The sequence below is a fragment of the Lutra lutra genome, chromosome 10 (genome assembly GCF_902655055.1).
Source record: "Lutra lutra chromosome 10, mLutLut1.2, whole genome shotgun sequence".
NCBI lineage: Eukaryota > Metazoa > Chordata > Mammalia > Carnivora > Mustelidae > Lutra > Lutra lutra.
Genome location: NC_062287.1, coordinates 101,897,163 through 101,922,165, shown reverse-complemented (window position 1 = coordinate 101,922,165; position 25,003 = coordinate 101,897,163). Strand labels below are relative to the sequence as shown.

General features: G+C 43.9%; 1 protein-coding gene across 16 annotated transcripts in view; it reads right to left on the bottom strand.

The window, feature by feature from the left end:
• The window catches only part of CTNND1 (catenin delta 1), a 48,503-nt gene that overhangs the window by 13,881 nt on the left and 9,619 nt on the right, over positions 1-25,003 (bottom strand). For 10 of the 16 annotated variants that reach the window (XM_047691243.1, XM_047691248.1, XM_047691255.1 and 7 more), the window contains exons 2-7: positions 9,835-9,954; positions 8,297-8,591; positions 6,280-6,351; positions 5,412-5,564; positions 4,036-4,571; positions 381-844 (exon numbers count right to left, since the gene is read on the bottom strand). In XM_047691243.1, coding sequence (XP_047547199.1) covers positions 381-844; positions 4,036-4,571; positions 5,412-5,564; positions 6,280-6,351; positions 8,297-8,491 — 1,420 coding nt within the window. In that variant the 5' untranslated portion in view covers positions 8,492-8,591; positions 9,835-9,954. The other 6 variants (XM_047691244.1, XM_047691245.1, XM_047691246.1 and 3 more) reach the window with 6 other exon arrangements.

Below are 25,003 nucleotides of genomic sequence, written 5' to 3'. Positions count from 1 at the left end.
CTTGTTATATGGCAGTAGTTGGCAAAAAGGTTCAGGATTACTACAAATGGGAGAACATGCCTACCAGTCAGCTCAGACTAACCACTGTCAGGTAGCAAAACAGAACCATTGTTGCCAGTTCCCACACATTTTTAATAGAAGCCAAACGAGCTGCAATTTTAAATGAAATCTTCTGAGTTTTAAATATCAGCAAGCAATTCTTTGAAATTTTGAACACTTTGCGTGATCCAAATAAATCAGAGAGATGAATCTGCCCCCAAAGACCACCAGTTCACAACCTTAAGTCAAAAGTAAAAGGGCTGAAAGTCCTTCTAGCTCTCAATATCTCTACGGGTCACAGTAACCCCAACCCAGCAGCTGCCCTTGTGCCCATAACTCACCGGTGATAACTTCAGTGAGATCCATATCCCGAGCCTTTCGGAGCAATCGCACAAGCGCAGGAACACCATCACAGTTTTTTATGGCGATCTTGTTATCCTGGTCACGCCCAAAAGAGATATTCTTGAGAGCTCCACAGGCTCCAAGGTGCACTTCCTTTTTGGGGTGGTCTAACAATCCCACCAGTACTGGGATCCCCTTGAGCTTCCGAACGTCGGTCTTCACCTTGTCATTGCGATAGCACAAGTGCTGCAGGTATGCAGCTGCATTAGACTTGACAGCATCCAATCGGAATCCTAACATGGCGATCACCTCTGGCAGCTCTGGCTGTCTCCAGTTGTGAGGTGGGGGCCCCCCCTTACGCAGGCTATCCAAGCTTGCTAAACTTCCCCGTTCATGCTGGGCCAGAGGAGCCCAATAGTACTGGTCCGATGGCACCTCCTCACCAATCATGTCTTCATAGCTCCTGCAGTGTTGGAAGAACCAAAAGGAAAAGAATACATCAAGTTGTTGAGTCTGGTTTCGTGGAGAGCTCCCATGACCCCTCACCTCCAAGGCAGGAGGCAGGAGTAACTTCAACTCTAGCACACTAGATCTTACCTGTCCTTTATAAATGATATACTGATCAATTTTTCGTAAGGAGATAAGGGAATAATTTTAAAGGCATCTGCAGTTAGATTAAAACTACATTTTGTCCTGTCAAGTTTACTAGCTCGGAGGAGAGTAACAAGCATTCAGAGACGTTAATCACAAAAAGAACCAAATCCTGACTGCTTAGCACTAAAATGATACCTGACAGCTAAGGTCTCTGGATAGTGACTGAAATAAACCTTCAGAAGACAGAGTTAAACCAAAGAAGTCAGCAAACAATGTTTGAGAACAACTCTTACAAGCCTTCGGCTAAACAGGAAAATGAGGCATTTACACACAGGAAACAGCTGCTGGGATTAGACCCTTAAACACATTTCTTATTTAAGCCTCTCCTTATCTCATTTTGGAAATTATAAAAGAGGAGATAATAAAAGTAAAAAGAGTACAGGCCTTCGTGCTACACCGAAGGGGGACCTGGCTTTAGTAGAAGCTTGAACATTAATTTTCACAGTTCATCCCAACGTCATCTCTGCTACTCAACAAACGTGTTCCAGATAATGATTGCCAGCCTCCAATTTCTACAGATGACAATACCTTGGATTCTGTCGAAACAGAGGCTACTGAACACCACAGCATTTGGGATAACCAATGACTAAGAAAAAGAACAAAATAAGCAAGGGCAGGCTTAGAGAAAAGTCTCACTGGAGAGAATTCTTCCTATTTCAGTACTACTAGCAACCACTAGAGGGTGAATCTGTCACACTATTATTTATTCATAACCACCAGGAAGGAAGAGACCCATTATCTGCGAGCTCATCTCACCCTCTGGCTCCGTAGGAGAGAGGAGAATCTATTGTGTGGAACTCTCCAAATAAGCCTGTTGTTTGTTCCACAAAACCCCTCCCACTGTCACCAAACCCTGAAAGTTAGCTGCAGCATGAGGCCCTGCCTCAAAGCTGTCAACATCAACCACTCAATAGCGAGTCAGATGGACAAAGCATTAGTAAAAATCCCTATTTTCAAATATCATTGCAACAAAGTGAGCAGGTTATAGCTAAGCTTTAAAAGGAGGCTACTGAACAGTAATGTTAAGGAAGATTCCATTTTAGTAGGGGAAAAATAAGGTCAGAGTATGTTGCGTATGTCCACCTGCATAGGAAAAAAAGAAATCAAAGCAAATGCACCAAAATGTTAGCCACAGTTCTTTCTCTATGGCCAGAGTGCCTTTCTACATTTTTCTAGTTTTGTAGTGAGCACGTCTTACTTTCATTATTGTTTTAGTATAAGCAATTACAAAAACAATCGCCATAACCAAGATTTTGGTCGCTCAGTTGTATTTCCTTCTTTATAAGCAGGGAATCATGACATTCTTCCCTTTGTTTTACAAATAACAAAGCTGTGCCCAGAAAGATTAAATGACTTGCTTGAGGCTATATAGCTAGTGGCAAAGGCACAACTAGAACCAGAAGTCTTCTGGTTCAGTGCTTTATCCACTAATTATTCTGCCTTACTGTTTCCGTTTGACCTTGTATTACTCTCCAAGGCCTGGAACAGGAAGCAGCTAATGTTCCTGCTAGTCAAGCAGGTTTCCAAGTCCAGTGCCACCCTGGAATGGACCCAAGAACCAGGCCCAAAAATGCTCTCTTTTTATGTCAGTTGCCACAGTAGAGAATGACCTGGCCACCCACACCCACCTAGGTCCAATCACTCTACTAATGAGGAAGTCTGAAAAGCAGACTTGTTTCAAGCAGACGGGCCCACGCCCTGGGCAGACTCCTTTGGTGATAGCTGTTACCTACCACTGCTTCAAGTTGCACCAGGTGAAGTCTGCTGCTCACCCCACTGCCCCCTACCCCAATAGAAGGTGAGTCACATGGGAGTTGGACTAGCTGTCCAAATGATACAATACCTAAAAGGTGAATGACTCAGGCTGAGATAATGGAGCCTCTAACCTGGGCCCAGCCCAGTTCACTACTAACCAAGCTACCTAATATGAGGAAAACGAGCACCAAGGCATTTGCTTTAGAAGGTTATGACCCCATACAGAAATTCAACAATAGCTGCTTGGTTAGCCTTACTACGAAGACATCCATAAATCTTCTCCTTTATTTCTTATTATTTTTCGTTGCCTGGAAAACACTATGTCTGTGATTTATCATAAAGCAGGGCTGACAGCCCATGCGCCAAACCTGTTCTTGTACAGTCCCAGAGCTAAAAAGGGGTTTTTGTATTTTTAAAAGGTTGTAAAAGGAGAACAACAACATTAAAATATATACATATTATATATATATATATGGCCTGCAAAACCTATTAAAAAAGTTCTGCCTGGTCCTTTACAGAAAAGGTTTGCCAACCCCCATTCCAAAGCATTCTTTCAAGGCAAACCTTCTACCAGCCCAAACATCAATCACTCCCTTTTTCGTATCACCAAAGAATCCCCAGGGATGAGTAGCAAAGTCAGAATAGGCAGCTGCTAAGCAACCTTTCAGAATGTCACTTATATACCACCCTCAGGGATGCCACCCCCATTTCACTTTATAATCAAAGGTAAAAACCAAAACACGAAGTGTCAGGGCTTTGGTGAGATCAAGGTTTGTTTTTAACTTGAAACTAAAATCACCACAGGGAGGGTTCTCACATACACCCTTAACTGTCCACTCTGGCCCTGAAAGCCAAAAACCCTCAATTCTCTCTTATTACCAAACCAAATGCTAAAGAAATTCATAGGAGCAAGGCAGTATCCCATAGCCCCAAAGCACCAAGCTCCCTTGTGCAGCTGCCTATCACCAAAAAGCCAGATCGTGGGCAGAAACAGCGGCAACTCTTGGCATGGAAGCAAAGGCCACTCTTCAGGATGTAGACCAATAACCACAAGTCATTATCTATAAATAATTAGAATATAGGATTTTCATCATGAAAAAGACAAAAAAGCAAGTCAGTATCTGGTAAAGTCACAAAAGGGAAGACAGTGTCTCAGATTCAAAAAAGCACTTAGAAGGAGAAGGAATAGCTACCCCTTATCTCTGTCTTGGTTTAAGACCCTTGCCTTCCCCTTTTCTTCCCTACCTGAGTCGTCGACGAGGGTCAGAGGGCGTCCCAGTCCGACGGGCAGTGCCATAATCGGACATCATGCCATAATCCAGATCATCATAGCCCATGCTACGCTGGTCATCTTCTAGCCCGTAAGGCTCTGGGTGAAAACGATGCAGATCCACACTGCTCCCACCTACCCGAACTTGGGGCTGGGGCCCATACACATCCTGTCTACTAGGTGCCCGATAACCTTCCATGCTGGGCCTGTACCGCTCCTCAATGCGGGTCACCCGGGACAGACTGCCATAGTTGTCACTGCTACTTGGATAACCATCTTCATAGTGGCGGCTATATCCATCGGGAGGGTAGTGGAAGTTCCTGGGAAGGGTAGCAGTGCCTGCTTGCCCAACGTAGGGACCAGGTCCCCCATTGCCATTCTTGCGGAAGTCACGCCCCAGAGTCTGGATATAGTTGTTAGAAACTGATGAGGCATCCACAGGCAGCCCATCTGGTCCCACAGGGACTGGCTGTACTGTCCGTGTTGTCACAGTCTTCACAACTTTCTTGACCTTCACATAAGGAAAGAGAAAAGCGTGAATAATATAAGCCTCAATTCTAGACCTCTTTTTTTTTTTTTTTAAGATTTTATTTATTTATTTGACAGAGGGAGACACAGCAAGAGAGGGAATACAAGCAGGAGGAGTGGGAGAGGGAGAAGCAGGCTTCCTGCCGAGCAGGGAGCCCGATATGGGGCTCGATCCCAGGATGCTGGGATCATGACCTGAGCTGAAGGCAGAGGCTTAACCCACTGAGCCACCCAGGCACCCCCCTCCCTTTTTTCTTTTTTTTAAAGATTTTATTTATTTATTTCACAGACAGAGATTACAATCAGGCAGAGAGGCAGGCAGAAAGAGAGGGGGAAGCAGGCTCCCTGCTGAGCAAAGAGCCCAATGCAGTGCTTGATCCCAGGACCCTGGGATCATGACCTGAGCCAAAGGCAGAGGCTTCAACCCACTGAGCCACCCAGGCACCCCAATTCTAGACCTCTCTAAGAAATGAAACAAACCCCTACCGCTACATTTTATCTAGAAATGCCTTACATTTTACCATCTACCTTTCACTCTCTACCTTACAGGAAGTGCTCAGGCAGGAAATCTGTGCCGGCAGTAACTATGCCTTATATAAGGGAAGCTATTGTAGACCTTGCAGACTTCTCTCTGCCCCATTCCATTCAATTTTCCCATATCTCTTCTATCTTCCCTATCTAGCCAGAGATCACGTTCTTTATGCATTCACTACAGATTGATACTTTCCATCTACCCTAAGTGCTTAATCTCTCCCCCACCACCAAGAAAGACCAAAGGAAGACCTCCTCTATCATCCCAGACCTTATACAAGTCTTAGCTTACTGTGGTCTCTGTGCGCCGAGTAGTTCCATCATCAGAGGTCTCCACAGAGACAACAGACATGGCTCCCTCAGGGTCCTCCTCTGTGTAGGTCCCCACAATCTGCCCTGGCTCCTGCATTCTGGGAATGGTGCTATACACAAGGTGACTGTGATCCTGTATGGAAAGGTGGAAAAGGAAGGAATGACTATTAAGCCATATATATCAATAGTCCAACCCAATGAGAAGTAGTCTCCCTAGAGAGATTCCTCATGCATCTTCCATGGGCCCCAGGATTTAGTGGAGTATATGTCCCCACCTTTTGAACTTATACAAAAGAGCAGAAGATGTAAGTCCCCAGTTCTAGTCATTTAACAAATATAAACTGAGTTAACTACAGCCACATCAACACCCAAGTGACAGAGACTTAACTTCCCAGTTCTGGTCATCAAAGTGTCTATGAACTGTGTTAACTGTGGCTACATCTCCGTCTGGGTGATCCTTCAAGAAAGAAGTTCACCAGTAAAGAACTTTTAAGATGAACCAGAAAGTCCCCCAAAAAACCCTCTTCTGACTCTGTTACTCTTTAGAAACTGCCTAAGGCTCAAGACCAGTGAGATTTCAGGTAAGAACAGAAGCATGCCCATTCCAGAAAAGGGATGCAGTAACTGAAGGATCAAATACAGGAGCAGTGGCCATTAAAACTCATTCCAAAATACAACTACGCGTATACACTTATGCTCCACTACTTTATTTTCCTAAATGAAAGAATCTAATTAATGGGTGGGTTCTTACAATGTATCAGGCACTTTGCAAGACACCAATATGCTCTTACAGGCTGGGGAAGTAAGAGAAAAATGAAGCAACCAAGACCTTGAGCCAAAGACATTACCTGGGGTCCGTTGAGTTTCAGATCTGAAAATTTCTGTCGCTCAAGGTCAGCATCGCCCACAAACCGGCCGTTCTGAAACATAGCCCACAAGAAGACAATTCATTTTGTGGCCCTCCTTTCCTCTATCAAATACAAATGATCTTTTTTCCAAACAGGAAAGGGTTTTCAAATAGGTATTTGTGGCCTGGAGTCCTTCTGTCAAGTACTTATAGAAGAACCACATCACTCCTTAGTTTTAGCACTTTCCTCAAAAGTGGAATTGGGCCTGGAACTGGCAGACTGGGTCTCTGGAACATAAGAAGGTAAGCTCCATGAGGGCAGACATTTTTTCTATTTTTATTTTTGGTCAGTTTTGTTCAATGATATATTTCCAGTACCTTGAACAATGCTTGGCACATAATAGGCACTCAAAATCTATTTGCTGAGTAAACAGCAGAGACTCAGGTAAGTCCTTAAAAATAAAAGGAAAGTAGAAAAGCTAGGTTGGGGAGTTTCCAAAAGCCCTCTTTATTGCTCCATCCATCTTCATGCTCTACTACCACTGGAAACTCCCACATCAGCCAGCTTTTAAAGAGACACACAAGAGATAGAGTCTCCCTTTCCAAGCAGGAAGAAAACGAGGACCCCAATTCCCCTCTGAAAAAACAGTTGTCTCAACATCATCATCATCATCACCAATTTTTAGAGCCACAGAACATAAGCTGCTCTGTTTTGAGCAGCAGGAAATAATCTAACAACATTACACTACGTAAAAATACAGTTGACTGCTCCTCTTCCAATAGTGAGCAGTGAGATCCAGCCACCTTGGAAGACTTCCCCCACCCTACTCCTATTACACAGGGAGTGTAATGCTGCAGGGAGAGGAAGTTAAACATTACTTTCAGGAAGAAGGAAAGGTGTGGCTTCGTTGCCGAACAGAAGTTAAAAATAAGAGAGAGAGAGAAAGAAAGAAACCTAGTACTAAATTCTGGAATTCCCCACCACCTCCAAGCCTGAGCCGTCCTGCTCTCCCCTTTCAATATATACTGCTCATTGCTAACCCTCTATTCTGATTCCTATAAAAATCCTAGGAACGCTGCAAACATACTGCTTCCAAGTCTCCTAAATGGACTTTTGTCCTCTCACGCAATATGCTCCTCAGCATGATGGATCTTCTCTGTCTTAAAAAATAAGTAAGTAATCAATGTAAAGGACTACTGGAGCATAAGCACTGTTGTTAGTTCCCAACCAGAGATCCCTTCAGATGGTGGAATCTACCAGGCAAGGTCTACCCTACACATACACACCCTCAGACAGATTACATCACAGCGAAGTCAGACCAGAGAAACCATAGGAAACACAAGATACTTCTCATTTCTAACACCAACTCCCCCAAGTCACTCAGAGGCAGCCAACCCAGAGACCACTGGCTCCTGTGGTTATCTGGGTTAAATAACAGCACGATGCTCCTTCTCCAGCTCTAACCAACAGAATTAACAGTGATACCCTCCCCACAAGACAGGATCTGCAAAGCTAACAAAACAAGCATACAAGGACAATATGGAGCAGGAATACACAATTTATGGATACTGCCACACCTTCTGAGCAGACTGTTCCCTGAGCAATACTGAACCGGAGCTGAGAGTATAAGATACCCAACCTCACCAACCACTAAGCAGGCATTTACCTTTCTGAATGTTTGATACCAAGTTGGCGGGGGGAATAAGAGAAAACAGAAGGACCTTAGGTACAGCTCCTAACTATATGATTTACCATGACTAGAATTATATCCCAAACCAGAAACCCCACCCCAGCAAAACAGGAAGTCAGACAGATGCTTCTTGAGATACATCTATTCAACTCAGCAGAGCAGCAATATTCCCTATCTCTTACATCAGTACTGGAAAGGAGGTTCACCATGATACACGGGCACCGGACAGCCCATCACCACAAGGAAAGCAGTTTCCCAAGTAGGATCATAGCCTCTCTATGACCATGCCAAAGTCCTACCTGCAAGTCTGATGGAGAGAGGGGTTACCTGATGCCGGCGGGTGAGGGTGCCGTTGGCCAAGAGTGGGTTGGCATCTTGTGGTGAGACCCGGACGCGTTCCAGTTGCGCCGAGACGTGGCGCCGTTCCTCCTCCAGCGCCCGGGTCAGCTTCTCAAACTGGGCCTCTTGTTCCTTCACAGAGGCCAAGATGCTGGCGGTCGACTCCACCTCTGAGTCGTCCATGAAGGTAAGGGGCGGAGCCGCCGCAGGGCAGGGTAAAAAGGAAGGTGTGGATCACAGAGGGAGGAGCAAAGAGGGAGAAGGCCCCCCTCACTTCACACTACTGAGAGAAGGTAAGGGAGAGGAGAAAAAAGGTCACAGGTCAGAGAAGACAGATGAATCATTAATCCCAGAGCCAAAGATGCCCTCTTGTGGTTTTACCGCAAGGCAGAAAGCCAACCACCACCAAGCCTAGGAGCCCATCACCACTGTCCGCTCAAGCAGGATCCTTTGCCCACTACCCTTTAACACCTCACCAGAAATAACCAACGCATGGAAACGTGCAACTAGATCCAAGTCTACACTGTTGGCAGGAGAGGGAGAATATGGCTAAGTACTATAGTCATAGTCATAACAGGAGATTAATATTAGATTATTTTTCCCTGGAAAAATTTGCTGGCATCAACTCAGTGAAAGTTGTAACTCCACAGCACACACCAGCACCCACTGGCCTGCAGAGGTACGCCATTTCTAGAATTAAGGGAACAGTACAGACCTACAGTTCTTACCTCCCCAAATCTGAACACTGAAATTGCCTCAGGGGTGGCAAAATTTACTAAATGAATATGCAGGCTAAAATGCCAATCAATCAAGAAATATAAATAGTAAAAAAAACTTCCTACCGTCAAATGCAGGCAACAAAATGAAGGCCCTCATTTTGAATACATTTATGAAGGAGTCTTTCTACTTTTCGAAACCATACTATAATGCTGAAGGCAAACCGTGGGCCTTGGCTCAAGGAGACAAGAGAGCAGTAAAACCACAAAAAATTCTGTATGTAAAAAGGCTCCACTTGCAGCGACCTTCACCTCTTTGGGAAGTAGGAAAATGAACACTGGGCTCGAACTCTGAAATTGCCCCTTGAAGTAGTTCACATTCTAACCTTCAGTCAATGTCTGGGAACTTCCTATATCCCTGTTATCCTGCAGAAAGCTCTAAATAAACCAAGTGCATTTTTATATCTTTACCTATTCCAACTCAGGTTAAACACCCAAGTAGCTAAAGGATTTGTGTTCTATTTATACAATAAATGATTGTTGTATAAAAAAGAAGAGTTCCCCACACCCTACTTCATTAACTGCAAGTCGGCCAATAAATGGAGGGGCCCTGTAGACACACCATTGGACTCAATAGGGTTTCTCGCTTACAAACTGGCTACAGGAGACTTTATGGCCAGTCCAACATATACCATGTCAAGAGGTTTTAAAATAAACTTTCTTCCCCTATTCCCCACCCTCTTCTCAACCCCTTAAAGAAAAAAAGGTACTTAAAAAATTTATTCTTAATAAACATATTTCCATACACACCTGTTAAGACAAAGTCGTAACTGACTGGTTTTAACACAGAGTACAGCCCAGTCTAGATTCAAAAAATCATGGGAGAAGCATCCCAGCCACCACAGCAAGGAGGAAGCAGGAAGGAGAGAGCTGCAGAAATATTTGGAGGAAAAATGAGATTGAGAAGAAAATAAAATATACCCAAAACATTAAAAAATAAGAGGAAGGGGCAGGTATTGGGAGAAAGACAATCTGGGAATGGAAGGGAGTCACATAAAATAGGACTTGCAATTGCTTAATGTGACAAATGCCCTTGGGACTTTGTTCTGTCTTCAGATACCAGGACCCTGATGTAGTTTTTATTAAAACCTGGATTCTACTGTCATGGAGTACTTCTGTACAGAGTAGGTTATAATATAGATAAAAATTCACTTATCCCCTATTCCCAGCAATCGAAGTGGGGGAGGGGAACTTCTGATGTTGGAATGCCCTTCCCCCTTCTTCCCACCTCTAAGACAGAAACCTCAAAGCCCAGTCCCAGCATGCCCACAAAGACATTGAGAAACCAACGCAATAGTGGGGAAGACATGTGGGGACTAGCCTAGACTGAGCCTTTTGCTTCAGTTCCCTTTCCCACGCTCCCTAGGGCCCCTACCAAACACAAGCGCTGGGGCCTGTTTGCTCTAGAGTATATGCAGCATTCTGCAAGCAAGAGTACCCAGAGGAACAGATAGACAGGTGTCCAATAAACTCCCTAATTAATCCTCTACCACTAAGACATCTTCCAGTGGATCCAGCACCGAAATCCAAGAATGTGGCAGCCCCCTCTAAATTTCTCTGTCTTTGGCTCTGGGTTCCCGTAATCACTTATCAACTACTATTCTTCCTTCCGGTCTGTTGCTGAGTTTTCCTATTCCCACCCTACATCCCAACAGGCCACTCAAACGTCTTTAATAAGTATCCTCATTAAAAAAATAAACTTTTTTAAATGCTGCTCCCTCATCTCTATTGCTTCATTTTAAGCATTGAACATATCCGCTCTGTACGATGACCTACGAACCTTCATACCAGGAGGACTCTAAAGTCAAGAGAGATCTTCCAGTTCTAGATTTCAACAGGGCCTGAACTGCAGTTACCACTCTGGCAGCCTCCACCCTATAATCTTCTTTGCTAATAAATACCCAAACTACCACTATCATGGGGCATACAGTAACAACACTCCCTGCTGCAGAGAAATTGTCATCGTGTGGTAAACAGCTACTTTTTACCCCTACAATTTTCAATAAAGGGAGTTAAGAAAGGATAGTCGAAAAACTATCCAGGGCTCTAAATCAGGATGCAGGATCTTTTCACATCCTTCACGGCTTTAAGGACTGAGCACCAGGCTCTAATCTGCAGAAGATGACAACACAGCTAAGCAGAAAGAAAGGACCAGATTCCTAGACCTAACAGCACGGTGAGATATTCTGCCTGAAAGGGGGCAGAGGCAGAGACTATGTAGGATAGGACGCAGAAGACTGGTCCCAGTCCTGGCGCTGCCACTAGCCAACAATGGCAGGAAGTCAATGCCATGTTCTCATCCAAGAGATGCCAGCATCACCAGCCCAGTTTAACTGAGAGTTGCTAAGAGGATCAGGTGAGATAATGTATGTCATACAAATGTGAGGTATGAAGTTGTTTCAAGAGTTAGTTTCTATCTCCCAATTATATTACTTAATGGTAATGCCTCAGCCCAAAACTATTTTGTGAACTAGTAGATGAGACTAACCGGATCAAAAGCATAACTGGGTTCTAAGGAGTGGATGAGCTGGTTCCCCTGCTCCAACTCTATTTACTAGGAGGTCCCACCTAGACCAGTGTTTCCAGGACACAGAGTGCAGGATTACACACCCGCTATAATAAGTTCTTGACCCCTTATTTGAGGCCTTAGCAGTTTCTGACCACAGAGAAAGGGAAGGTGAAAAGAACTAACAATTACTGAGTGTTTTACATTTATTATGGTGGTAATACAATGCTAAAGAAGAAAGTTTTACTGCAAATGAGAAAATGGGCTCTAGGTGAAGAAATTACCCAAGGTCTTGGTTAATAGCAAATTCTGAATTTAAACTCAAGTATATTCCATTCCAAAGCCTGTGTTCTCTTTCTACTACATGCTGTCAAGCCTAGAAAGTACAAGCCCAGTATAAGATGTACAGTCCAGCCCTTCTCCCCCATAGTCCTTGCACTTTCTGCCAAAACATCACAAGAAATAAGTGGGGGAGGGGATTTCCATTTTTCCTTACATTAAAGGGTTATTCATAATGTCTACAAAGAGGATATAAGTGGGAGAAGGGAAACAAATGGGAGGAAAAAGAGAGCGGAAGTGGGGGAAGAGAGCGAAGCCAAGGATGAGCTACAGTACAACAGCCCACCTCACAACTCAGACTTGAAGAGTCTTCATCAATGCCATACACATAAAAAAAATTGTGCTTTAAACCAGAATCTGCAAACCACTAATGGACTTTGGCAATTAGAGTCAAGAAAGTCACGGGAGTCCAGGCCAACACCTTTCTTAATATTTTCAAATGCATTACACTGGCTCTCACTACAAAAAGATGGTCAAGGAATTCTCCAAATGAGGAGAGAAAGACCACACATAAAGTGCACCCTGCCATTCCCCTAAGAGTAGACTTTCCCCTAATACTATGACTGGTTTTACTTGTAACAAGCCATAGGTGCTATAGGCCTGTGAATCTACAGCAAGTCTCCAGCATTCAGGTGATGACAATGGTAAAAATTCAGTCTCTTCCGTAAGAAACCCAAACCAAAAGTTAAATTGGATCAAATACCCAGAAGGACCAAAGAGATGATGCCAACCAGTAGCTGGGTAAAAAGTATCAGCAATAACACAGCCCCTGGAATGGCCTATCCTACTGTCATGTGGCTATAGGAATGTAACTTAAGATTCTCAGTTAAGAATACAGGCTCTGGAATCTGCCTGGGTTCAAATCCCAGTTCCACTGCTTCTTAGCTGTAGAACTTCGGGCAAAATACCATTTAAGCTCTAAACCTCAGGTTCCTTTTCTGTAAAATGGGGGAAATAAAATACACGTAAGAGTAACTGCAAGAAGTATGTGAGACAATCCACATAAAGTGCTTAGAAAATGTTTTGACACACAGCAAGCTATTAATATGGTTACTGATAAAACACTACCACAAATAGCTAACACAAGGGGCCAGAGTTTGGTGGTGTTAATAGGACTTTTGAATAAGCCACACATATCTCCACATGCCCCCCTCTCCGCTTTTATAAGAAGCCCAGTAAACTACAGGAATTCTCCACACTCTCAAAGGGAAAGACAAAATAAAATTCCAGACTAGGGGTCAAAAGACCTGGGGTTCAAGTTCTGGCTCTGCCTAAAAGTAGCTGTGAGAACTAACTCAAAGGGTAAGTTATAACCCCTGTAATCTTCACTTTCATTACTTGTCAGGGTTTAGCTTTAATGGGCTAATATATGTAAAAGTATAGGCTGGGTGACTGAACTTCTCCTACATCCCTGCTATTCTGATAAGTATATCTGAAGACATTGGTGCCTGGGTGGTTCAGTTGGTTGAGTGACTGCCTTCAGCTCAGGTCATGATCCTGCAGTCCCAGGATCAAGTCCCGCATCCGGCTCCCTGCTTGGCAGGGGGTCTGCTTCGCCCTCTAACCTTTCTTTCCCCTTTCAGGCTTGCTAGCTCTCATTCTCTCTCTCAAATAAATAAATAAAATCTTAAAAGAAAAAAAAAGTATATCCAAAGACATGACCAGAATTAGGCAAGCTACCCCTTATGGAAAGAAGAAAAAGTATCTGCCCTCAGATGGAGAACTCTAAACCCCCTCAGAATAGTCTTAGAGTTTCTTCGGAAAGAAATTTTATCTTCTGCAGCCAATCCCAAAACCAGTCGTCCTCTTTCCTTCCTTTTTATTATGAAATCAAAACCAATGTCACAAAGTGATACCTTCCCCCAAAAGCAAGGATAAGCAAAACTCTATGTCATCCTAGTGATTTCAAATGACTGTTTTAAAAAGCACACTGAGCCTCACACTGAAGAATACCAATCAATAAAATATAGCACCTGTAACACCACAGAGCTATACTATGTAAGGCTGAAGCCAACAAAGGTTCGTCTTCTAGATCCCTAAAAAGCATCTGTTTGCCTAAAACCACATGTGCTCCAAAATTCAAAGCAATTATTCCTGTTCAACCATATGCACAGAAAACTGACATTTTATTTTTAAATTAAAGGAATATATTTAGTAGTAGTTTTTTCTCTGGCTTCTTATTACCAAAAGTGCATGTACATCACCAGGAGTGCATGTACAGGTCCAAGGTCTAAGTGCCCCACCTACCACCTGATGTTCCACCATCTCAAGCTCCGTGAGAACAATTCCAGTGTTCCCTGCCTTTGTTGGAAGACTTAACTGCCACACTGAGCCCAAGTCCCTGGACGTGATCTGCAGGAAGACCTAAAGAGTACTCCGCCCACTTCATGATCTCAACTGACCACTTCTCAGTGTTACAAAACTGGTATGATGGAAATGGCCCTTTCCTAGGTGTTAGCAGTTTCTGAGCTTCGCTGTGAATGGGCCTGATGCAAGGTCCAGCTTTGCCACCTAAGAGCACCCAAAAGGCAGACTGGGGACTTTCATTTTCACAGGGAAAAACTAGATCTCAATGTGTCCACCATGAACCTCTCTGACGAATTAAGAAGTATGACAAATCACTGTCCTCTTTGGGAAGAGTGATACTTCTGATTGGAGATCCAGAGCAAAGAAGGAAAATAAATATCTAAAAGTTTTGGTTTTTTAAAAATATTGTTAAAAGGAGGTTGAGTTGGACATCTCCACAGATCAATAGGACACCTTAAACTCACCTCAGTTTTATCATCCTGACCCAAATTTACATATCAGAATTTAGTTTTTACGGTGACTGTGACTTTAAAAGAAAAAAAAAAATCAACTCCATCATCTTGACCCTAAATTCGGAAACCAGATGGAACATTATCCTTGTTCTTTTTTCCTCTACCTTGAATTCTGGGAACCCCCAAACCATAACATACTAAATGGCTGAATGCTGGACTGGCTTTGAAGCAAAGGAAGGGTGTGGCTCTCAGCTAGTGAGGGGCCCAGGGCTGAAAGGGTATGGAAAGAAACAAAACCTGCTTCTCTCTGGGGCACGTATGACACACACACACAGGACTGGTCTAACAAGTCCTTCTGATCTCTCAGGCCAGGCCGCCTCCTTCTCCACCCCCATTACCCACAGGCCTCTCCAAGGCCCTCCACTGGGACAGACAACGCTGAATTTTCTCTCAATCCTGAAAGTCTGAGACACATCAGTTGCTTACCTGAATCCCTGCTGCAACCCTGCCAAAGAAGCCTCACCTAGCCTTATAAGGCGAAAGCAGAGCTTTAGGGAGAGGCCGATAAGGAAACAAAGATAAGAGGGCGGGGCAAAAAGAAGGCGGTGTCAGACTGGAGGAAGGGGAGAGGCCAAATGCCTTTCTCCTCCCTACTGGAGAAGGGAGAAAAAGAAAGGGAGGTCAAGTACACAATGGGAAGTGAGAAAAAGTCTAATCAAACTGGGAAGGTATTGTGTAACTCCTGTGTCATAAAACAGAAATCCTAAAGTTAACTAGGATACCTTATACCCTTCCCTACCCTAGGCTAGAAAAAAAATTTTCATGGAAAAAAAGCTTAACCTTAGGGTTTTCTAGAGGTCACCAAATTGTTTGAGCTCACATTCCTTTTTTAAAGAAGTAGCTTCTCACCAAACCCCCTTACTTTCTATCTATGGCATTCTCAACATTTCCTTCCCCATCCTCTGTTTTTTAAGATTATTTACTTATTTATTTGTCAGAGAAAGAGAGGTGGGGGGGAGCACAAGCAGGGAGAAGAGGCAGAGAGGGAGGGAGAACCAGACTCACTGCTGAGCAAAGACACCATGAAGGACTCAATCCCAGGACCTGGGATCATGACCTGAACCAAAGGCAGCCACTTAACTGACTGAGCCACCCAGGCGTTCCCCTTGCCCCTCCTTTGACAGTGACTTGGGATAGCTGCAACCAGCTAACTGAGTCACATTTATAGTCCTGCTTCCTCAAAGCACTGAAAAGAGCAATAAGACACCCCTCCATCACGTTGAGAATATACACACTCTTTGAGACAAGCAACAAAAGAGTCTATGAGGAAATAAGAGAAAGTGTGAAGGTCCTGTTTCAGCTATAGGACAGACTGCTGAAGGAAATGTTTTTCCCTATCTAAAAGAAAGAAGAAAATCTGACTTTACAGGGGAAGAAAAGTTGTGATCTATTAATTAACTGATCTCCCCTTCTAAGTTACCACACATAATCTTCTCAGCAACCTCTGGGGTGACACTAGCCCCTTTTTATAAATGGCCCCTTTTTATAAATGAGTAAACTGTACATCAGAAGAACTCAATATCCTGCCCAAGGTCATAGAGCCAGTGAGTAGTGGAAATGCACCCGTTCTACTCCAAGTTCATGTTCCTTCTTTCTGACAGAGTAAAGAGGGTATGCACTTTCTACACATCTTGTGGGTAAAAGTCATTCTAATTCCAATAGAGAAGCTGACCAAAAGTAAGCTTTTTTTTTTTATGAATTTTGTTTATTTATTTGACAGACAGAGATCACAAGTAGGCAGAGAGGCCGGTGGGGGAGTGGGAAACAGGCTCCCCCCTGAGCGAGAGCCTTACACAGGGCTCGATCCCAGGACCCCAAGATCATGACCTGAGCTGAAGGCAGAGGCTCAACCCACTGAGCCATCCAGGCCCCCCAAAAGTAAACTTTTGAGAAGGAGGATGGTGTGAAGGCAGATAGACTTTTGGGTCTTACCTTCACTTTATTTTTTTTTTTAATTTTTTAGAAAAGATTTATTATGGGGGGGGGGGGTGTGCATGAGAGAGCTTGGGGAGGGGCAGAGGGAAAGGAAGAAAATCTCAAGCCAACTCCACGTGCTGAGGTGTGCTGAGCTCTGAGCCTGACACGGCTCAATCTGAGTGACCGTAAGATCATGACCTGAGCTGAAATCAAGAGTAGGGTGCTTGGGCGCCTGGGTGGCTCAGTGGGTTAAAGCCTCTGCCTTCAGCCCAGGTCATGATCTCAGGGTCCTGGGGTCAAGTCCCACATCGGGCTCTCTGCTTGGAAGGGAGCCTGCTTCCTCCTCTCTCTCTGCCTACTTGTGATCTCTCCCTGTCAAATAAATAAATAAAAATCTTAAAAAAAAAAAAAAAAGAGTGGGGTACTTAACTGACTGAGCCACCCAGGCGTCCCTGGGTCTTACCTTCATTTTAATGAGCAAGAACTGGGGCCCCTGGGTGGCTCAGTTGTTAAGTGTCTGCCTTCAGCTCAGGCGCTTGTATTCCCTCTGTCAAATAAATAAATAAAATCGTAAAAAAATAATAATGAGCAAGAATTTATTTGATTCTGAGGAAAAATAGCTTGCAATCTACCTCAGATTTCCCATTCTGTAAAAGAATAAGAATTCAGGAGGGAAGGTGCTGGGGCAAAAGTAATACAACTTTTTACATAGTCACCTGTCCACTGGAGGGCTTGCTCTAGAAATCTGGCCACATGCCACATTCTCAAATCATCCCCATCTCAAGGAAGAAAACCTAATTACAAATATACCTACTCTCATTTTTTTTTTTTAAAGATTTTATTTATTTGACAGAGATTACAAGTAGTCAGAGAGGCAGGCAGAGAGAGAGAGAGAGAGAGAGAGAGAGAGAGGAGGAAGCAGGCTCCCTGCCGAGCAGAGAGCCGGATGTGGGGCTTGATCCCAGGACCCTGAGATCATGACCTGAGCTGAAGGCAGAGGTTTTAACCCACTGAGCCACCCAGGCGCCCCCCTACTCTCATTTTTAATGTGGCATCTCACCAAACCAAAAGCAGAGATCAGAGTTAGGGTAGGAAACAGAAGGAACTAGAAGCAGGGAAGTTTTGTGCTGGCCAGTATCAGAACAGAGGGGAAGGATTGTTCTAGCGGTATGTTAGCAATCTGCCTCTGGGGCAGCTGTCCTCCTGGGCAATCAAAGGCGGTTTTGTGTGTATGCTCAGGGCCTAGCCAGCTTGGCAAGAAGTTGAGGACTCAGCCACCCAATCCACAAAGTTAGAAGAGATGCCTGTTTCACGGCTGGAATGGAAGGCAGGGAAAACATAAAATAAGAGGGAAAAGGAAGGAGGGGCACAGAGAGTGCTACAGGTGCTATTTCGGGGTGGGGGGTGCTAGAGAATCCCAGGAAACTACTAACCATTCCCTAGTAATGTGCAAACAATGAACTACCAGTACCTCCCAATAATGAAATCAAAGAATGGGTAGGTTTCTCTAGCTCTGTGTGTAGTAGGGTGCCAAGTGGAAGGGTGAAATGTAAAATGCTGGGCCCCAGCATCTCCTGGTTCTCTCTGTCCCTTTCAGACCCAACAAAGTATCTGCAATATAGAGAGTGAATAAACATTATATAAACAAATAGTCTATTTCTTTCTAGAATTCCTTTCTTAATTAAATCCTAGAGATCTATAAATTAACAGTAACACACATAAAACTCAGTGAAATTCCCCAATGCTAGGAGATGGAAGCCATTTATATAACTCAAGTACTGAGATGCAAAAGGCCACAGTCAGAATTCACACTCCCTAATCCCTCAGAGTAGCTAGATGCTCCGAGACCCATTAGACACACAAAGGCTGCTCTCTTCTCAGTAGAGCCCTGGAGCAGAGCTGCTCTCCAGGGACAAAGAGATTTCACAGGAGAACCACAAAGACATGGCCCCTCTCTGTTCCCCCACTCCCAGCTTTCTCACTTCCTGTCACAGTAGCACCAGACCACAGTCTCCCAGAAACAAACAAATACAAAGTGCTGGATTCTGGGCTGCAGGCCAACCGCATTCCAGGGCATCCTGTCTACCAATCACCAGTCAGAGCTCCCACTTTGCCCCGCTCAGTTCCTTATCATGTTCAGGAAAACAACCCTCCTCCCTGCCCCAAGCCAACACTACATAGGACAAAGCTAAGGCCTTTGAGAATCCGCAGAAAGATACTGTGTGGATCTAAGAGTTGAAAGGGGGTGAGGGGATTTTTAAGATTCCTACTTGGCAAGTGTCTTTACTTTGCAGGCATGCATTGGGGATTTTAAAGCTGCTCCTCATATTCCATTCCGATACATGGGATACCACCCAAAGAACACTTCAGAATAGCAATCTGACTGCCACTCCGGAATCAGTTAAGGAAACATTCCCAGCTGGAGAACGACTTTAAAACACATCCTCTGTCACCCCTTTCCACCGTCTTCAAACCCCTTTCCCCCCACAAGCAGAAAGTTAATTCTTAGAGGCCCCACAGAGGACAAACAAAGGCAGCAAGCTCCACCCTAAGAAGAGGCAGGATAAGCACCAGCAGGTGCTGGGAGCAAAGTTCTCTACATCCCTAGGGAATGAGGGGAGGCCTAGAATTGCTCAGTAGTATTTGCAAGCAAAGAGGCCAAGACAGCAACCTGTTTTTCCAGCTCACTACTGCCCCTGGAGTGGGTCAAGGGCTGTAGATTTGGAACCTCTACTGGGGGGGGGGGGGGAGAGGCTTCCTTTCTAATAAGGGTCCTCAACTAATTTCAAGAATGGGATAAATGATGCATTCTTCTGTTATCTTGTAGGAGCACAGGGGACGTTAGCCCTAAACCCCAGAAGCAAAGATTGAGATAGAAGTCAATCTAATCTATTAGCCGGTGATTCTTGAAATCCAAAGAAGGAACACCCTTTGCCCACAGGGCTCAATTCCCTTTGCATAAAGCACAGCACAGGCTCAGCAGAGTTCTCCAACCAGGAGGGACTAGTAATATGCTGTAATTTCTCATCGTTTATTCCTTTTCTTTCTCCTAAAAACTCCTTCCCCCTTCTTCTTGGATCTGCTACAAGTAGTCTGGGCTGAAGCCTCATTCAGATAGTATACGATGCAAAAGGAGCCCAAGTCTGAAATAGCATAACTTAGAAAGAATTAACTCATATTTGGATCTGACATAACCAGGTGGAAGGAGGTAGGGCAGGAATATACACACCAGTCAGCCATCTAAGGCTGGGTAGTAAAATGGGTATTTAGCAACGCTAGGCTTTAGAACAGAACTTCAATAGCAGAGCCTAACCACTGCAAACTATCACAGAGGCACACAAACAGAAGTTTCAGATCTCTTACCTAGCACTGAATCAGACTAACTCCCTTTTTCTCTCAAAAGTAACAGAGCCTGGGTGGCTCAGTCGGTTAAAGCCCTAATTTTTTATTTCAGCTCAGATCCTGATCTCAGGATCCAGACGCTTGTCAGGCTCTGCTCAGCACAAGTTGACTTGAGATCCTCTCCCTCTGCCCCTCCCCTTGCTCTCTGTCTCTCTCTCTCTCTCTCTCACTGATAAATAAAATAAATCTTAAAAAAAAAAAAGAATATCTGAAGAAGTAGTACCAGTTGTTATTATCCTTTTTTTTAAAAGATTTTATTTATTTGAGAGAGCACATGAGTGGGAGGGGCAGAGGGAGAGAATCTCAGGCCAACTCCGCCCTAGTGCAGAGCCCAACACTGGGCTCCATCTCATAACCCTGAGATCATGACCTGAGCAGAAACCAAGAGAGGAACGCTTAACCAACCAAGCCACCTAGGTGACCCCAATTGTTACCATTCTTATCCCATTCTCCCTCATCATAGCAAGGCAAAAATCAGCCAATTAAGTAGTATCATGTGAGGTAGTCATATAAAAGGAAACCAAAAACTCTAGGAGTGTTTTCAGACATACTTTAAAAGAAAAAAAAAAGGCTGTGAAAGACTCACCCCAGAAGACTGGCCACACCCATATCAATGCTGCTGCTCCAAAAGGATGCTTGGCAGGTTCTCTGCCTCAAACTGAGCAGGTGAGACAGAAAAGCAGTGCTGAGTCAGAAATACAGTCACCCCAGGGTGTGAGGGAAGGAAGAAGAACAGTAAGGTCAACCCATTACAATTCAACATGACTTCACCAAAGGTCCTGGTTCTAATTGTATCTCTGGCTGTCTGCAGACATATTTAGAAAACCCAACCAAAGGAGTAATGAATGGGTAAGGAGAAAGTCAATGGAGGGGCCCAAGACCTAAGCTGAATACTCAGTGGTTGGAAAACCATGAGTCTGTTTTGCTATCTAACTTCCCACATACCCCGCTTTCCAAATCAAGCCCAAAGCTGAAAGAATTGGGGTGGAGGGGGGCAGAGAAAAGAATGTGACTGAAGAAGGTTTAGCTACATTCCAACTAGCCAGCATCCCACATGGTATTAAGAGTGGCTGAGAATCCAATCCCACTACATGGGAGTTGCTGGGGCTCTGCTAACATACATCCAATTCCTCTAATCCTCCACCCCCCCCAACCCCAAACACTCTGAGAAGAAGCATAATTGAGATAGCTTGATGAAGGCACCAGCTGTTTCCACCACTCTCCCTCCCCCCAACCCCAGAGACCACAGTTCAAACTCACATCAAACACTTAATACAATTGACTGGCCAGTAGGAAGGAGAAGCCTGGACTAAAATAGCAGGAAGAGTGCCAACTGGCCCCACTTAGAAGGAATGTTTTCTTGGCTCAATTTAAAAATAAGAAACCTTTGTCACCCGCTCCCTTCTGCCCAATTATGTTCTCTTTTCTGCAACCTACCCCTCAGCATCAAATGGATTTCAGTTTCTTCCCTACAGCTCCTTGATCTATTTTCAAATGTCAGGGAATACAGAGGAGATATAAGGTTGAATATAAAGTAATGTCTGGGAGACTGGGAGGCTTCCTGGACTGCAACAGCCAAACCCACCACAGGGCTCTCACATAAGAGCAAAGAGACAAAAGACCACACAACACCTGTCTCCACGTTTCAAACGAGGAAAGAAGGGAGTGAATATGATGTTCCCAGACTTGAACAATGATGGTAATCTGATTTCCCAAGGCACAGGCAGTCAGTGAAAAGTATTAACATGATCAGTCCCTCCCCCACCCATATTAGAAGTTGGCCAGAGCTAGCCAAGGAGGAAGGGAAGGAAGCCAACACTTCCTTTTCAGACAGGAAGTAACATTGGCCCTTCCTGTTGAGTTTTAAACAAATTGTCCAGCTGAGTTTCAATGAGAACATCCTCTCCTGAATCTGTTCCACAATTTCAAAATGGAGAGGGGAAGTGGAGATACGGTCTAAAAGTCTCCCTCCCTCACACCAGGCGAGTCCTCCGTACCATGCTAAGTACTGGCATAACCCCCAAATCAGGCAGTGACATCTGTAATTCCTATACAATACAGCATACAGAGGTAGAAAACTTCAAATTAGTCAACTTCTCATGTCCACTACCATGAACTATTCCTCTATACTTCTCATACTAATTTAATAACCACCCAACTGAGAAATCATATAGATATGCAGCTTAACTCAAATGTTCAGCTTTTATGGTCCTCGAACCTAAATTATCAGAATCACCTGGGAAGCTTTATTAAGAAAATACAATCTCTGGTCCCCTGGCTTGGCTCCATCGGAGGAGCATGTGACTCTTGATCTCAGGGTCATGAATGCAAGCTCTACATTCAGGGCAGGGATCACTTAAATAAATAAATAAATTTTAAAAGAACAAAAAAATTAAAAATACCATCTCCCAAATCTACCTCCTCATCCCCCATACCTGAATTTCTAGAGGGAATGCCTGGGAATTCATGTTTTTAAAAAGCTCTCAAAATGACTGATAGTCCGCTGTTGGGAACCACTGTACTAGCCTATTCCTGACAACCCTCCGACCACCACACTCCTCTAACAAGAAGGGCACTGGTTATTAAATACTGTACTGGGCCTATTATTGTCCACCAGATAGCTCAGGTCATTATTCCAGGCTGGATTAGAGGCTGATGGAAAGCATGGATTTAAATATAAGGATAGCTGGAAAGACACAGTCCTAAATCCTATACTCTAGACTCAGAACCTAGAAAAGAATTATCTCATTTTTTAGAATCCTGAGCTGTACAACAGAGAATATCCCTATTTACAATGCAGACTGGACAACCCTGATTATTATTTTTTTTAAAGATTTTATTTATTTATTTGACAGACAGAGATCACAAGTAGGCAGAGAGGCAGGCAGAGAGAGAGGGGGAAGCAGGCTCCCTGCGGAGCAGAGAGCCCGACATGGGGCTCGATCCCAGGACCCTGGGATAGAGCCCGACATGGGGCTCGATCCCAGGACCCTGGGATTATGACCCAAGCAGAAGCCAGAGGCTTCAACCCACTGAGCCACCCAGGCGCCCCCAACCCTGAGTATTTTTAAAACAACTTATTTCAACTGTCCTCCCGGAAACAAAGAGCTGCCAACATTTTCAAAGACTGGTTCCATATCCCACCCTAAAATATGTCCAAAGTCCCAAATCTAGAATTCACAATCCTAGATAATTCTAGTCCAATTAAAAATACTGATTCAAGGGTTACATCTGACTCTTACTCCAGCAAAAGTCACTTTAACTTCTAGTTTGAGTAAGAGCAAGTGAGTAGCAAAATGTTTTTAGAAGAACCATAAAGAGAAATATTTCCGCAGGAAACGTGTCACTAAAGATTTAGGAAAGAAGAATACCACTGAAAAACACTTTCAAGACAACTACAAGCACGCGACACCTGGGTGGCTCTGTTAACTGAGCATCCGACTCCTGGTTTCCGCTCAGGTCATGATTTCAGGGTCATGGGATGGAGCCCTACAGGGGCTCTGCACTCAGTGGGGAGTCTGCTTTTGAGACTGGCTCTCCCTCTCTCTCTGTTCCTCCCCATTCACGTGTGCATGTGCTCTTGCCCTCTCTAAAATAAGTAAATATTTTTTGAAAAGACAACTACAAACATCTATGAATACTGAAGTAATATGCACCAAGCAGTTATTTAAAGCAACTTCAAAATTAGGGGAATCTGTGATTGCCTAGAGTTTTTCCTATGCAAGATGACACAGTTACTTGACCAAAGAAGGGGATGGTAAGGAAGTAAATGTTTCCTGACTGAGGTCATCTCCCAAGGATGATATTAAGTAACAGGATAACAACAGATAGGTATAATTAAAGAGAAGGACAGAGGGTAATCAGGTCAAGTTGTAGGGCTAAACTCCAAACTTAGAGAGAGAGAAAGGGAGACAGATTCTTTCACTGAAGGACAAGACTAGCTAAACCAGATTATCTTGAGAGGGAAAGTAAGAATGGGTGAGTCAAAACACAAGTACTCTGGAAATCAAATATCCTTTTACTTTCGCATACATGGCTGCCATAGTACATCAATCACTAAATAGTGGGTACTTATCCCTCAATCCCACCAAAGTCAACCAGGCCAAGTGGCTCAGTATATCCTTAATAACCCTTAATGCTTAAAATTATATCTGGAAAAGGAAAACAGTGCAAAACAGAAATATAAATATGGTGACCTATATCATGGTCCCTGAAGCCATTGAATACCAATGATTAGGACTTGGGGGAAGCAGGAGCCTTTTGGTCAAATGAACAAAGGAAAACCAACAGATAAGTGGGGCAGGCATATTTGGGCATAAAACAAAGGAACAAATGTACTCAAAAGGAAACCGTACCAGATCTAGGCTATCAGTTCTCCTGTTAAAATTGACTATGTAGATAAGAAGTTAGAGAAATATACTTCTCTAGGGAAGAAATTTTTTTAATCTTACTTCCCAAACACATATAAGCTTATTTTAAGTAGTTCCCTACTATTATATTCTCCAAGACAAGGGTCATCAACCTATGCAAAATGCTACTCTGCAAATTATGTGCTGACTATACTCACACAGAACTTCTGCAATGGGACAAAGATAGAGGCTGGGTCAGGTATTGCCTCAACTCTTCACAAAGAACACACAAAAAATTGTTAACGGCTGCTGTCATTGGGGTCTGAATTGAGGAGGAGACACTTTTTTGCATTGTACAATGCATGACAAGGTCCTAAATTATCCTCTCTTCCCCCAAACACATATCCATTGAACCTCAGGAGGTCTACTTCTCCCCTCATCTCTCTTGCTCACTGGTAACAATGAGCCCCAGGACCTTTGCATTTTCTACTCCTATCTACCTGACTTTACCCTAGTTATCTTTTCGGTCTCTCTCTCAAACATATTTTAGGGGCGCCTGGGTGGCTCAGTGGGTTAAAGCCTCTGCC